Source organism: Mastomys coucha, unplaced genomic scaffold, assembly GCF_008632895.1.
Source record: "Mastomys coucha isolate ucsf_1 unplaced genomic scaffold, UCSF_Mcou_1 pScaffold23, whole genome shotgun sequence".
NCBI classification, from domain to species: domain Eukaryota; kingdom Metazoa; phylum Chordata; class Mammalia; order Rodentia; family Muridae; genus Mastomys; species Mastomys coucha.
Genome location: NW_022196906.1, coordinates 115,334,465 through 115,347,433, shown reverse-complemented (window position 1 = coordinate 115,347,433; position 12,969 = coordinate 115,334,465). Strand labels below are relative to the sequence as shown.

The 12,969-nt window shown below is 47.7% G+C and overlaps 1 protein-coding gene across 4 annotated transcripts in view; it reads left to right on the top strand.

The window, feature by feature from the left end:
- The window catches only part of Ulk4 (unc-51 like kinase 4), a 308,678-nt gene that overhangs the window by 79,638 nt on the left and 216,071 nt on the right, over nt 1-12,969 (top strand). For all 4 annotated transcript variants that reach the window (XM_031345897.1, XM_031345899.1, XM_031345898.1 and 1 more), the window contains 2 exons: nt 414-596; nt 11,843-11,970. In XM_031345897.1, coding sequence (XP_031201757.1) covers nt 414-596; nt 11,843-11,970 — 311 coding nt within the window. The remainder of the gene's footprint in view (nt 1-413; nt 597-11,842; nt 11,971-12,969) is intronic.

The following is a 12,969-nucleotide window of genomic DNA, read 5'->3' as shown; positions in this document are numbered from 1 at the left end:
TATGTGTGGGTGTTGGGCAAGGCGTGGGGTGTATGTGTGGGTGTTGGGCAAGGCGTGGGGTGTGTGTGGGGGTGTTGAGCAGAGGTGTGGGGTGTGGGTGTGTATGTGTGTTGAGCAGAGGCATGGTGTGTGTGTGTGTGTTGAGCAGAGGTGTGTGTGTGTGTGTGTGTGTTGAACAGAGGTGTGGGGTGTGTGGGCTGAACAGAAGTATGGGGTGTGTGTGTAGGTGTTGAGCAGAGCTGTGGGGTGTGTGTGTGTGTGTGTGTGTGTTGAGCAGAGGTGTGGGGTGTGTGTGTGTGTTGAGCAGAAGTGTGGGGTGTGTGGGTGTTGAGCAAGGTGTGGGGCGAAAATGGGTATTGGGGGTGCTCAGTACCCTCAGAGTCTGTGAAGGATCTGTGCTCCTGCATCCACAGGCCCTGTGCAGGATCACACGGCAGTCTCCCACCGCCTTCCAGAATGTCATTGAGAAGGTGGGTCTCAATGCCGTCATCAGCTCCCTGGCCTCTGCCATCTGCAGAGTGCAGCAGTACATGCTGACCCTGTTCACAGCCATGCTGTCCTGTGGGATTCATCTTCAGCGGCTGATCCAAGAGAAGGTATGGCTCTCCCTCCTACAGTGGGGCATGCTACATAGAATGCCATCCTGCAGGCCCAAGGAGGCCTTTTGACCTTTGTCAGACTCCTGTATGTACCACAGAACATTCCCTGGGAAGATGCAATTAGCTGCTTTTGGTGACTAGCACCAGCACGTGGCTTGTGCCGTCTTCTTGTAATGAGGAGAAATAGTAAGAGCTGTAAGGCTTCTCCTTAAGCCGAGTCTTCACAGCTCTGCTTGTTCCCTTTGTGCTTTGTCTTCCTCCAGGGAGAGGGGCTGGGCTCGCTTTCTCTGCTTCCTGTGACCCATGTCCATTCCTCCCCTGCTCTAAATCTCTGTAACTCACGTGACCTCTGGCATCTTCCTCCTCCTGTTTTTGACTTTGTCTCCTTCCGGGCTCTTGATACCCTTTATCTGATTCCCAGTTTCGGGTCTGCACAGTGCCTCTGCCTGCATCTCTGTGCCATCGTTTTCCCAAGTGTTAATTCTTGTCCCCACTAAAGAACAGCATGTATTACCAGCACTTCCATGCCTGAGCCCCACTGGGAGTGCTGCCCCTCAGGCTTCCTGCACACCTGCCCACATGTGAATGTTGCCTCTGCTGAGTGATTTGAACCCAATGGTTTCAGAAGCCTAACACCATGTGATGCACCACATTTAAAAATCGACCATGTATGTACATAGTTTGTATATAAGTTGTTTAATGTCACCTTAAAGGGTCACCATAGTTTGGGTCAAAGTTAGCCATGTTTGTAGCTTCTCTGGTGGCTGGGACTCTTCCTAAGAGAACTCTCCAAGCAGCACTCTGTACACCCGCCATGGTGGCGAGGCACCCTTTAAAATCAGAGTCTCCACTTCATTTGTCTGTCCACGCTGCCAGCAATGGATCCAGGTGCTCTCACATACAGGGCATGCCCCCTGACACTGGGCAGCATCCTGCTCTCAAACCAGACTTCTGCAAATCTCAGTGGAGGATTGTGGAGTGCTGCCATTGAAACCCACTGTGTTGGCCCTGGTCCTACTGAATCAAATGCTGTCTATTGTTTTTTATATTTAAAGCTACAATTTTGTTATGTTAATAATATACTTGCATGGTATCTTAGTTTCTATTGCCGTGATAAACTACTCTTATGAAGTAACTTAAGGAAAAGGTTTATTTTAGCTCACAGTTCAAGAGTACAGTCCATCCTGACAGGGATGTCAAGGCTATGGGGGGCTTGAGGCAGCTGGTCACATCCATCCACAGTCAGGAAGCAGAGAGCCATGACCATAGGCTGCTAAGCTCCTTTCTTGGCCTGTACAGACCAAGATCCTAGCCAGGGGGATGGCGCCACCCACAGTGGGCAGTCCTTTCACCTTTGTGACCATAATCAGATATGCCCCCACCCAACCCTGCTCACCCCACCCACCCACCCTGCTCACTGCACTCCATATTCCCAAAGGCCTGTCTCCTAGGCAATCCCAGACTTTCAAGGCAGCACTTAAACAGCTTGATCCATGAACATTTAAATTTCGAGCACAGTACTTTGTCTTCACTCCAGTGCGATGTTCCTCAGATGGCTATGGCTGCAAGCAAGAACTATTCAGTAATCTGTGTGGATATTTGCTATTCAGTTTTCGAAGAGATTAAATGCTACCATCATTGTACAGAAAAGGTCACCGTTATGGACGTATGGCTTGGTCTTCTTGTGGGACTCCTAACAGTGGGAGTGGGGCTGTCTGTGGTCCACGGGACACTTTTCCTTCTACTGGGTTGCATTATCCAGCCTTAATATAAGTGAGGGTGCCCAGCCTTACTGCAGTTTATATACTTGATATCTATGCTTGCTACCCATGGGAGCACTGCCCAATGCTGAAGGGAAATGAGGAGAGGACCTGGGGGAGAAGGGAGAGAGGAGGGATGGATTGGGAGGGCAGGAGGAGAAGGCGAACTATGGTCAGGATGTAATATATGAGAAAATAATAAATTTTAAAAAGAAACAAAGAAAAACCTAGTCACCCTTGGGCAGCTTTACTGAGTTGTGGTAGAGAGCTGGAGAGTTTAAGCAGGATTATTTTTAAACTTTTGATATACTGTTGTATTATATTTTACAAAGTCGTAAAAATTAGATACTGTGGTTCTATTTTTTGTTTCTTCCCCTGGCATGTCCAGGTGCTGCTGTACACCAACAGGGAAGGATGGAGCCGAGCCAAGTTCCGCAGTCAGTGCCTTCCCTTGGTGTGTCCGGACTCGGATGAGTCCAGAATGGGTGGGCAGCAGGATCCTGGTAGGGCAGTGATTGCAGGGAGGAGAAGGTCTTTGGGAAGATTTCCATATTACAGCTCTGCAATGTTACAGCTATCTTAGATGATAGTCAACAAAACAGCTTGTGTGTTTATTGGGGTGAACTAGGACTGTATAAACCTTGGAGAGTGGGGGTGTTTCTTGTAGTGTTTAACATGACGTGTGTGTTTCTTGTAGTGTTTAACACGACGTGTGTGTTCCTTGTAATGTTTAACATGACGTGTGTGTTTCTTGTAGTGTTTAACATGACGTGTGTGTTCCTTGTAGTGTTTAACATGACGTGTGTGTTCCTTGCAATGTTTAACACGACGTGTGTGTTTCTTGTAGTGTTTAACATGACGTGTGTGTTTCTTGTAGTGTTTAACACGACGTGTGTGTTCCTTGTAGTGTTTAACACGACGTGTGTGTTCCTTGTAGTGTTTAACACGATGTGTGTTCCTTGTAGTATTTAACATGACATGTGTTCCTTGTAGTGTTTAACATGACATGTGTTCCTTGTAGTATTTAACATGACGTGTGTTCCTTGTAGTGTTTAACACGACCTGTGTTCCTTGTAGTGTTTAACACGACGTGTGTTCCTTGTAGTGTTTAACACGACCTGTGTTCCTTGTAGTGTTTAACACGACGTGTGTGTTCCTTGTAGTGTTTAACAGGACGTGTGTGTTCCTTGTAGTGTTTAACACGACCTGTGTTCCTTGTAGTGTGTGCTTACAGGTTTGACTAGATCCCTGTTTGGAGTCCTGAGGGAGAATAAGTCCATCAGGGGATGGATTCCTCCCAGGAGAAGAGAGACCACTCCCCTGCCTCCTCTCTGATGTGTGGAGCTGTGGTGGCTTGTGGCACGCACAGCACAATCGGCAGGCATCCAGTTTTACTGAGGTTTCAGCCACTTTGGGTGGCGTTTGCCTAGGCTGGGCTCTGCCAGCCTTGGAATCCTGTCATTTATCTTTATTACTCGGGATTCCTCTGCTGGAAAGCTGTCTGAGGAGCGATCTGGTGCGTTTCACCAGAGCAAAGGCAGGGCAAACGCTAGGTACATTGTTTACTGGCTTGCAGAATAATGAGTTGCTTGCTTAGCGGTCTCCAAAGACCGTCTCTTTGAATATTCTTACGTGTTCACTTTCTGATTTGGCTGTGTGAGTCAGCGCAGCACAGAACAGCTTCTTTTCTAAAGGCTTCAAGTTGCCTCCTGGGCCTTTCCGTCTTGACTCTTGTGGTCTTTGCATCTTGCTGTGTGATATGACAATGGTTTCCGGCTTGGATGTCTTGTCTCTGGATCTGGAGCCGCCTGACTCTCTGAGGAGTCTGGCAGGGGCTCTCTCTGGGCTTGGGCTGCTTCTCATCTCCAGTCTTTTTGATTGACAGAGCCAGCAAACATATATTTAAAAGTACGTCACTTGCTTGTGGTGGCATTTATAGTTTTACATTTTTTTGTCCCGTTTTCTTTTAATTTAAGCTGGAAATCTTGGTTTCTAATGTGATAGAATTTTACTGTTTTATAGTGTTTGGTCAGGATGGTAACACTAATGTTATGATTTCAAGTACAATTCTTATTTTTTTGCCAGTGTTTTTGTGCTTGGGACATGTGAGCATGTGCAGGCAGGTTAATCAATGTGCTTCATTCTCTTATGCTGGAATTTCTGACACTGCTAATTCCACAGACACTTAGGTATTTACTTGATTTTTTTTTAAAATTCAAGTATATTAAAAATAGCTCAATTATGCCCGGCAGTGGTGGCGCATACCTTTAATCCCTGTACTTGGGAGGCAGAGGCAGGTGGATTTCTGAGTTCAAGGCCAGCCTGGTCTACAGAGTGAGTTCCAGGACAGCCAGGGCTACACAGAGAAACTCTGTCTTGAAAAACCAAAACAAACAAACAAACAAAGCTTTAAAAATAGCTCAATTAGATTTTCTTTTGAGGCAGGGTTTCAAGTATCCCAGGCTGGTCTTGAACTCCCCATGTATCTCAAAGTGACTCTTAGCTTCTGACTCTCTGTTCCTCAGTGCTGGGATTGGAGCTCCACAGTCATGTTGGGTTTGTGTGGATTGGAGCTGTGTACAGTCATGTTGAGTTTGTGTGGATTGGAGCTATGTGCAGTCATGTTGGGTTTGTGTGGATTGGAGCTGTGTGCAGTCATGTAGGGTTTGTGTGGATTGGAGCTATGTGCAGTCATGTCAGGTTTGGGTAGATTGGAGCTGTGTGCAGTCATGTCGGGTTTTTGTGGGCTGGGGATGGGACCTGGGCTTCATGCATTCAGGGTAAGCACTCGAACACTGAGCTAGAATTCTGGCCCTTAATTTGTCTTATGCTCGGCATCTGGAAAATGGCTCAGTGGGTAACTGCACATGCTATGCAAGTGTGAGGGCCTAGGACTCATCCCCAGCACTCACATAAAAAGCTGGGTGACTCCCCATTGCTGTGAGGACCTTGGTGGCTGTTAGACTCTCTGGCTACAGGTTCATGTGACAGACATTGTCTCAAAGGCAGAGATAAAGAAGGATACCTGAAGGTTTCCTCTGGCCTCCATGTACACACACAGATAGGTTCTCTCTCCCTCTCTCTCTCTCTCTCTCTCTCTCTCTCTTTCTCTCTCTCTTTCTCTCTCTCTTTCTCTCTCAACCTGATGGATCAGTTAAAGAAAAGGATTACTGGGAACCTGTGGATAGCCTAGTGGTTAAAGACACTTGTTGACAAACTGATGACCTAACCTTCCAAAAGTTGTTCTCTGACTTGTATATATGTGCTGTGGCAACACACAAATACATATATGTATGTATATATACACACTCACACTCACACACTCACATACATTCTCACACACACTCACACACATACTGTCTCTCACACACTCTTAAACAATTTTTTTTTTTTTTGGTTTTTCAAGACAGGGTTTCTCTGTGTAGCCCTGGCTATCCTGGAACTCACTTTGTAGACCAGGCTGGCCTCAAACTCAGAAATCCGCCTGCCTCTGCCTCCCAAGTGCTGGGATTAAAGGTGTGCGCCACCACCACCCGGCTCTCACACACTCTTATACACACATACACTTGGGTTTTTTTGTTTTTGTTTTTTGTCAACTTGATACACATCTAGACATATCTGAGAAGAGGGATTCTTAACTGAGAAAATGCCTCCATCAGATTGGCCAGTAGGCAAGTCTGTGCAGTGTTTTCTTGGTTAAAGATAGCTGTGACAGAGCCCACTCCCTAGGGGCAGGGCCACCCCTGGGCAATGGTCCCCAGAGCTGTAAGCAAGCAGGCTGAGTGAGCCATGAAGAGCAAGGCTGTGAGCAGCACATGCCCTTCGCCTCTGCTTCAGCTCCAGCCTCCTTCAGCTCCAGCCTCCAGGTCTCTGCTTTGCGTCCTTGCCCTGGCTCCCCTTCATGGTGGTCTGTAAGATAAAATCCACTCTTTCCCCCATGTTGCCTTTGGTCGTGGTGTTTGTCACAGCAGCAGGAACCCTAAGGTGCTTGTTTTCCTTCTTAAACACAAAGCTCTCTGATAGATGACCTGTGTTAATCTTCTGTTAGGAATATAAGCAGATGTACCTGTTTGCTCGCCTGTCTTTATTTCTGCTTGTCCTCTGCATATTCATATAACTGCTATTTTCTCTCTCCCTGCCATCTACACCTGTGTGAGGAGGATGTTAATGTTACTCTGCCCACTTCTAATTGGGAACAAATTCAAGCACTGAGTCTTAGGGATCCCAGCAGAACCAAGATGCCCGCCCTACTTAGGGAAATGGCCCCTGATTGGTAAGTTCCACTGGGCTGGCAGACTAGTAATCTTTGTGGGAAAACACAGCTTTATACAGTGTGGACCCTTGCCCTGGAAACTGTCCATATCTGTGTGTCATCTATGCCTGGGGTACCCAGTGACTGACACCCACTTCACACAGGACTCTGCAGTGAGAATCAGCTAATGCTGACCTCCCACCAGCCCTGGATCCTGACCTGACTGGTAGAAAAGGTGACCAGGCTTGCATTTTGGAGCAGTGTTTAGTTGACACTAAAAACTGGCATAGGCTGTGTTGGTCTTTCTTCCTGAGATAAGAAGTGGCACAGTCTACCCCAAAGGTGCCATTTGTATGGTTCTTGGTGGGTTATGGGTGAGGAAGAGTCTCATTCAAAAATCTGCCTTTACTAAAAGTTCACTAAGTTTACATTAAACAGTTTTGAGTTCATATTAATCAATATTTGAAGCCATTTGTGACCTTTGTTTTTTTATTTTTACTTTATTTTACTTTATTTGTTCTTGGTTTTGTGAGACAGTTTTTCTATGTAGCCCTGCTTGTCCTGGAACTCACAGAGATCCACCTGCCTCTGCTTCCTGGGTGCTGAGATTAAAGGTTTGTGGCACCACACCTAGCCAATTTTTGTTTTTAAGAAATGGATTTGAAGATGGAACTCCTCTATTGTCCCATTTCTTCTTAAAGTTTATCTGAAATACTAGTGTTTCCTAGATTTTAGGAATCCAGTCCCTCACTGAAAATAATGTGGATTATTACAGTGACTGACTTTGAATATCCATGCATGTTTATGGGAACACTGTGACAGGCTACTCATGGGCAGTCCGACTAGCAGCAACAGACCGTGCACACAGTCCAGTCCCAAGGGAAGCCCCTGGGGAGCCCCTGGAGAGCCTGCAGTGAGGCAGCTTCCTTAGAGACAGGTTTTCCACTGGCATGAACTTTTGGAGTAGGCCAGGCGGGCCAGCCGGTGAGTCTCAAGCATTCACCAGTGTCTGCCAGCTCCTGTAACCCACGTTGGCTTGCCCACGTGCCCATGCCTGTCATGAAACACGCTGTGCACTGGGAAGCCGTGGGTTTGCTTTGGTTCTGTGTCGTCGTCTTACAGATTTCCTGTTTTAGATGCTGATGGCTCTGGCTTTATTTGCGATTCTGTTACCATTGCAAGGATGTGCATGCGGGATTCATTTGTTTTTCAGTCTGAGGATAAGTTCCTTCAGATTAGCAGCTGTGTCAGAAGAAAACTGCAGGATTTTGAGATGCGGTCATTTCCTGTCAGTTGTAGGCAGGGCGGAGCCCTCACCTGCTGTCAGCTGTATTGAAGGTTGATCTCTGTGCAGGGACACCTTCATCTTTGCTGTTCTGCTTTTCATAAAGTGAATTAGTATTTTTCCTGACTTTATATTTCTTTGACTATTAATGATGACAACTTGAGTGTCATAGTCAGCTTCAGCTGTCATGGTGACACAAACCTAGAGACCTCTGGAAAGAGGGAATCTCCACCATCAGATTGGCCTGTAGACATGTCTGTAGGGAGCTTCTTGATTAATGATTGATGCGTGAGGACCTAGCCCACTCTGGGCAGTACCATTCCCTAGTCAGGTGGGTCTGGGCTGTATGGGAAACATAGCTGATTTTGAGGTAGAGAGCCAGCTAGTGAACAGTGTTCTCTCACGGTCTCTGCTTCAGTTCCTGCCTCCAGGTTCCATGCTTGAGTTTCTGCTCTGGCTTCCCTCAGTAACGGACTGTGACCCATAAGTCAAATAAACCCTTCCCTCCCCAAGTTGCTTTTGATCACAGTGTTTACCAGCACAGCAGAAAGCAAACCAGTACATTGGATGCTGTGCTTTTCAAGATGTCTGAAGTCATGCTGTGCCGACGAGGCTGAAGGGGCTCCACTGTTTCAAGGGCCCAGTGTTATATGTCTGGTTTTTTTATGGATATTTGTACATCAGGAAAATTCACCTTTGCTGCAGGTGCAATATTTTCTTGGTTTCATTTCCATGAATTGAGCGTCTTCTCTGCACACACTCTTTCTTCCTTCTTATTAGATTATTGATAGTGTTTCCTCATTCTGAGATTTAAATCAGCCCCCATCTCTCCTCTCCTTTTCTTGCTTCCATTCTCCCCCGCCCCCACCTCGGCCTCTTTTTGTGTTTACTTCTCCAAGGTTTATTTCCAGTGGGACATAGCAGCTGTGCCTAGTGTGTCACTCCTAGCTCTCCTGCCGCTCATTGTGGTTTCCTCCATCACACCCCTTGGTCCCAGTGTCATCCATGTGTGTCATCTATTTTCTCAGGGTTTTCTTTTTCCATGAAGAGACCTGTCCTGGAGTCTCTGACAAGTTTGAGTGTGGACAGGCAGCCCTCAGAGCTGGTCACAGCCAGCACCTTGCAGTCATGTAGGGAATTCCTTCACTTTTCCTGGGTTCAGTGTTCCTGTCTTGCCTTATTTCTACCTGGTGACTAAGCAGACCCAGAGAAGAGGAGCAGGTGCCACACACATAAATAAATGAATGTAAGCATTTTGAAAAGAACAGCAGCCACCTGACAGGACGAAGAGCCGAGGGACACAGCCCCAGCACCCGGGGGGCAAAGGCTGTACAGATGTTAGAGGTGGCGGGCACCCACATAGCCACAGTGGCTGCAGCTTACACAGCAGGTGGAAGGGAAGGCTGAAGACAGCCTGTGGTAGAAGCTCAGCGGGAAACAGAGCATCCGTGAACTCAGGACATGTCTTCCGTAAGGTTTACTGCTGTGCAGAGACACCACGACCAAGGCAACTCTTATGAAGGCAAACATTTAGTTGGGGCTGGCTTACAGGGTCAGAGGTTCAGTCCATTATCATCATGGCTGGAAGCATGGCACCACGCAGGCAGACTTGGTGCTGGAGAAGCCAAGAGTTCTGCATCTTGATCCAAAGGCAGCCACAAGGAGTCTGTCTTCCACAGGCTAGCAGGAGGAAGCGCTCTTCTGCACGGGGCAGAGCTTGAGCACTAGCAAATCTCAAAGCCCGCCCGCCTGTGACACGCCTCCTCCAACAAGGCCACACCTCCCAACAGTGCCATTCCCCATGGCTCAAGCATATTCAGACCACCACAGGAGAGATACAGAGCGTGCATGAGCTCAGGAAAGACACAGAAAGTGCAGTTGGACATGGAAGAGGGGAAGAAGAGTCAGGAGCATTCTGAGTTTGGCTATTATAATGACGATTGTGAGAGTAGGCTGAGCGTGTGTGTGTGTGTGTGTGTGTGTGTGTGTGTGTGTGTGTATGTGTGCTTGGTGTGTGTAGAAGGCTGGTGTGTTCCACACCGTGGAGGTCACCACTTTCGGCTTCTGTGTGTCTGTCCTTAACCATGCCTGTCCAATGAAAGTCACCACTTAGGAGTTTCTGTGTGTCTGTCTTTAACCATGCTGGCAGCTTTCTGACCTGTCTAAAATGTGAGCAGTATGCCTTTTTTCATTCCAATTACTTAACTGAATGCCTCTTAAAAATTAACCAGGAACTTTAAAAGGAGAAACAGGCATGGATTCAGTATCCAGACTGCAGACTGAGTCCAGGTCTGGGCTCACCCCAGTGATGTTCCCTATGGGAAAAACTTCTGCATCACTCCGATGCCCCTGTGCCCTGCAGCAGTCATATCAGACAAGACCTGGTGGAAGCTCAACTGTTTGGAGTGTGTCTGTGCGTGCAAGTGCAATTTTAATTTTTTCAAGTCCTATTTTTAATGATGGTTCTTAAATGCTTTAACTTCCCTTGAAGCCCACCGCCCACCAGTGGTAGTGGAAAAGAAAGGATATGGGGGAAGTGGACCCGTTTAGAAAAGTCCTTTGGAGCAACTCCCATCTGTGTTGACTGGAAACCGGCAGTTCAGTTCCCAGGTCAGCAGCAGCAATTTGGTCCACTCACAAACTCATGGACACGGCAGCAGTCCAGCTCTGTAGAGTGGGGAGAGCAAACGTGAATCAGCAGCGGTGGCACAATCTAGCAGAGACAGCCAGGCTCAACCTCGGCACACGTCAGCAGGCGGGACCTGGAGGAAGACCAGGAGACAGGCTTGGCTGTGCCTCCCTCAGGGAAGCAAAGATCAGCGAAGACATGAGACCCACAAGCATTGCACAGCTAGCCATACCTGCAAGCCTAGCTCTGTCTCTGTCACTGTCTGTCAAGTTGTTTATACCCTCCAAACATCACGTGCTCTCCACAGGCCGTGCCTCAGCACGCGCTTCTCTCCAAGGAAGCCACCAGCACACGACCAGAATTTCTTTTTTTTCTTTTCTTTTCTTTTTTTCTTTTTTTGCGTGTTTCTCTCTATGGAGTTCCAACAAATGCAGCTCAGTTAAACAATGTAAGGTGGACCAATACATGTGTGTTGTTAGTGAAGAATCCCTCATCAAATGTCCTTTCACATGCTTGCCTTGTGTCTGCTTCAATGAAATGTTCCTTCACGAGTCGGCCTTAGACTTTCACCTGTGTCCACTTCAGGACAACACTCCTTCATGTGTTTGCCCCAGCAAAACAGTATATCCAACACAACTGACTCTCCAAAGAACCCTGAGGTTTCCACTGTGTGTGTGTGTGTGTGTTTATTAAGCCCCACAGAGCTCTGTCAGTTCAACGTAAGAACTCTGTCTGTGCGACTACGCTTCTGCTGAGACTCAAATCTGAGTGTTCCTCCGGCCTCTATCTGGTTCATCTACTTCCTGCCACACTTCCTGTCAGTACTTCCTGCCACACTTCCTGTCAGTACTTCCTGACACACTAACAGTTTATACTTGACTACTTTTTAGTTTTTAAGTGGGCTGGATTTGAACTCAGCTCAGAATTTGAGCAAATAACTCACCATTTGAAAATTTATCTTTTTCTTTAAACATTTAAATGTTTTTAATTAAACTATAATCACATCACCTCTTCCTCATTTCCCTCCTCCTAGTCCCTCCCATGTCCTCTCCCTTCAACCCGTCTCATCTTCTTGCCCTCCTGCAGGATATAGGTGTAGGAATTAGGATTGCATTTGCCCAGGAATTAAGGCCAACAATCAACAGGGGGCGGGGATGCTTTTGTTAACATATACCGGCTAATTTCAGGTTTAGGTGAAATAGCAGTACATGTGGGTTTGGACCAAACTAAGGACACAAATGTAGGTGATGAGATTTCATCTCCTGGCCCTGTTTGCTCACTGCAGGCCACGAGCTGACCTCTCCATGTCTTCCACAGGACTTTGTCTCTACAGTCATCCGTTTACTTGACAGCCCGTCCACTCCCATCAGAGCCAAAGCCTTCCTAGTGTTGCTTTACATCTTGATTCATAACCGGGACATGCTGCTGCTGAGCTGCCAAGCCAGGTACGGTGCCCTGAGAGGGTCTGTCCCAGGCCCGTTTGGTTGGTGGGTTGTGTGTGGGAGTTTAATAGATTCCAGGGAGGACCCTGAGATGAGCAGGCTGCCCTTGAAGCTGTGGTCCACATGCCTCAGCCTTCCCAAGAGCTGGGATTACAGACCCCCTGGAGACCCGAGGCCATGGTCAGTTAGGGCTCTGCTGGGGTCCATAAAAGTGAGAAAGGCACTGTAGCTGGGTAGCTTCTGAGCTATTCCCACCTGACAACGCTGGCCTGGCCTCCTTCCCAGCTTCGTGGCTGGTCACCGCCATCTTAGCCTCACTCTGGCCTCCTCCATTAGCATCCCAAGGTCCTGCCTGAGACACACATTCCCTCCTCTTTCTCTCTCTCTCTCCCCCCATCCTTCCCCCCTCCTGGAAGTTCCACCTTCTCTCCTGCTCACCTATAGGCTATTCAGCTCTTTATTTAACCAATCAGGAGGTAATGGAGAGCAATGCTTTATAGATACTGAGTTGCATCAAAGCCTGAACTGCAGCCGGATCTCTGGATACAGAAACCAGCATGTGAACACACAAACACCCACCACAGCATGTGAACACACAAACACCCACCACAGCATGTGAACACACACAAACACCCACCACAGCATGTGAACACACACAAACACCCACCACAGCATGTGAACACACAGTGCACCCACCACAGCATGTGAACACACAGTGCACCCACCACAGCATGTGAACACACAAACACCCACCACAGCATGTGAACACACACAAACACCCACCACAGCATGTGAACACACAAACACCCACCACAGCATGTGAACACACAGTGCACAGAAACACCCACCACAGCATGTAAACACACACAAACACCCACCACAGCATGTGAACACACAGTGCACCCCACCACAGCATGTGAACACACAGTGCACTCACCACAGCATGTGAACACACACAAACACCCACCACAGCATGTGAACACACAAACACCCACCACAGCA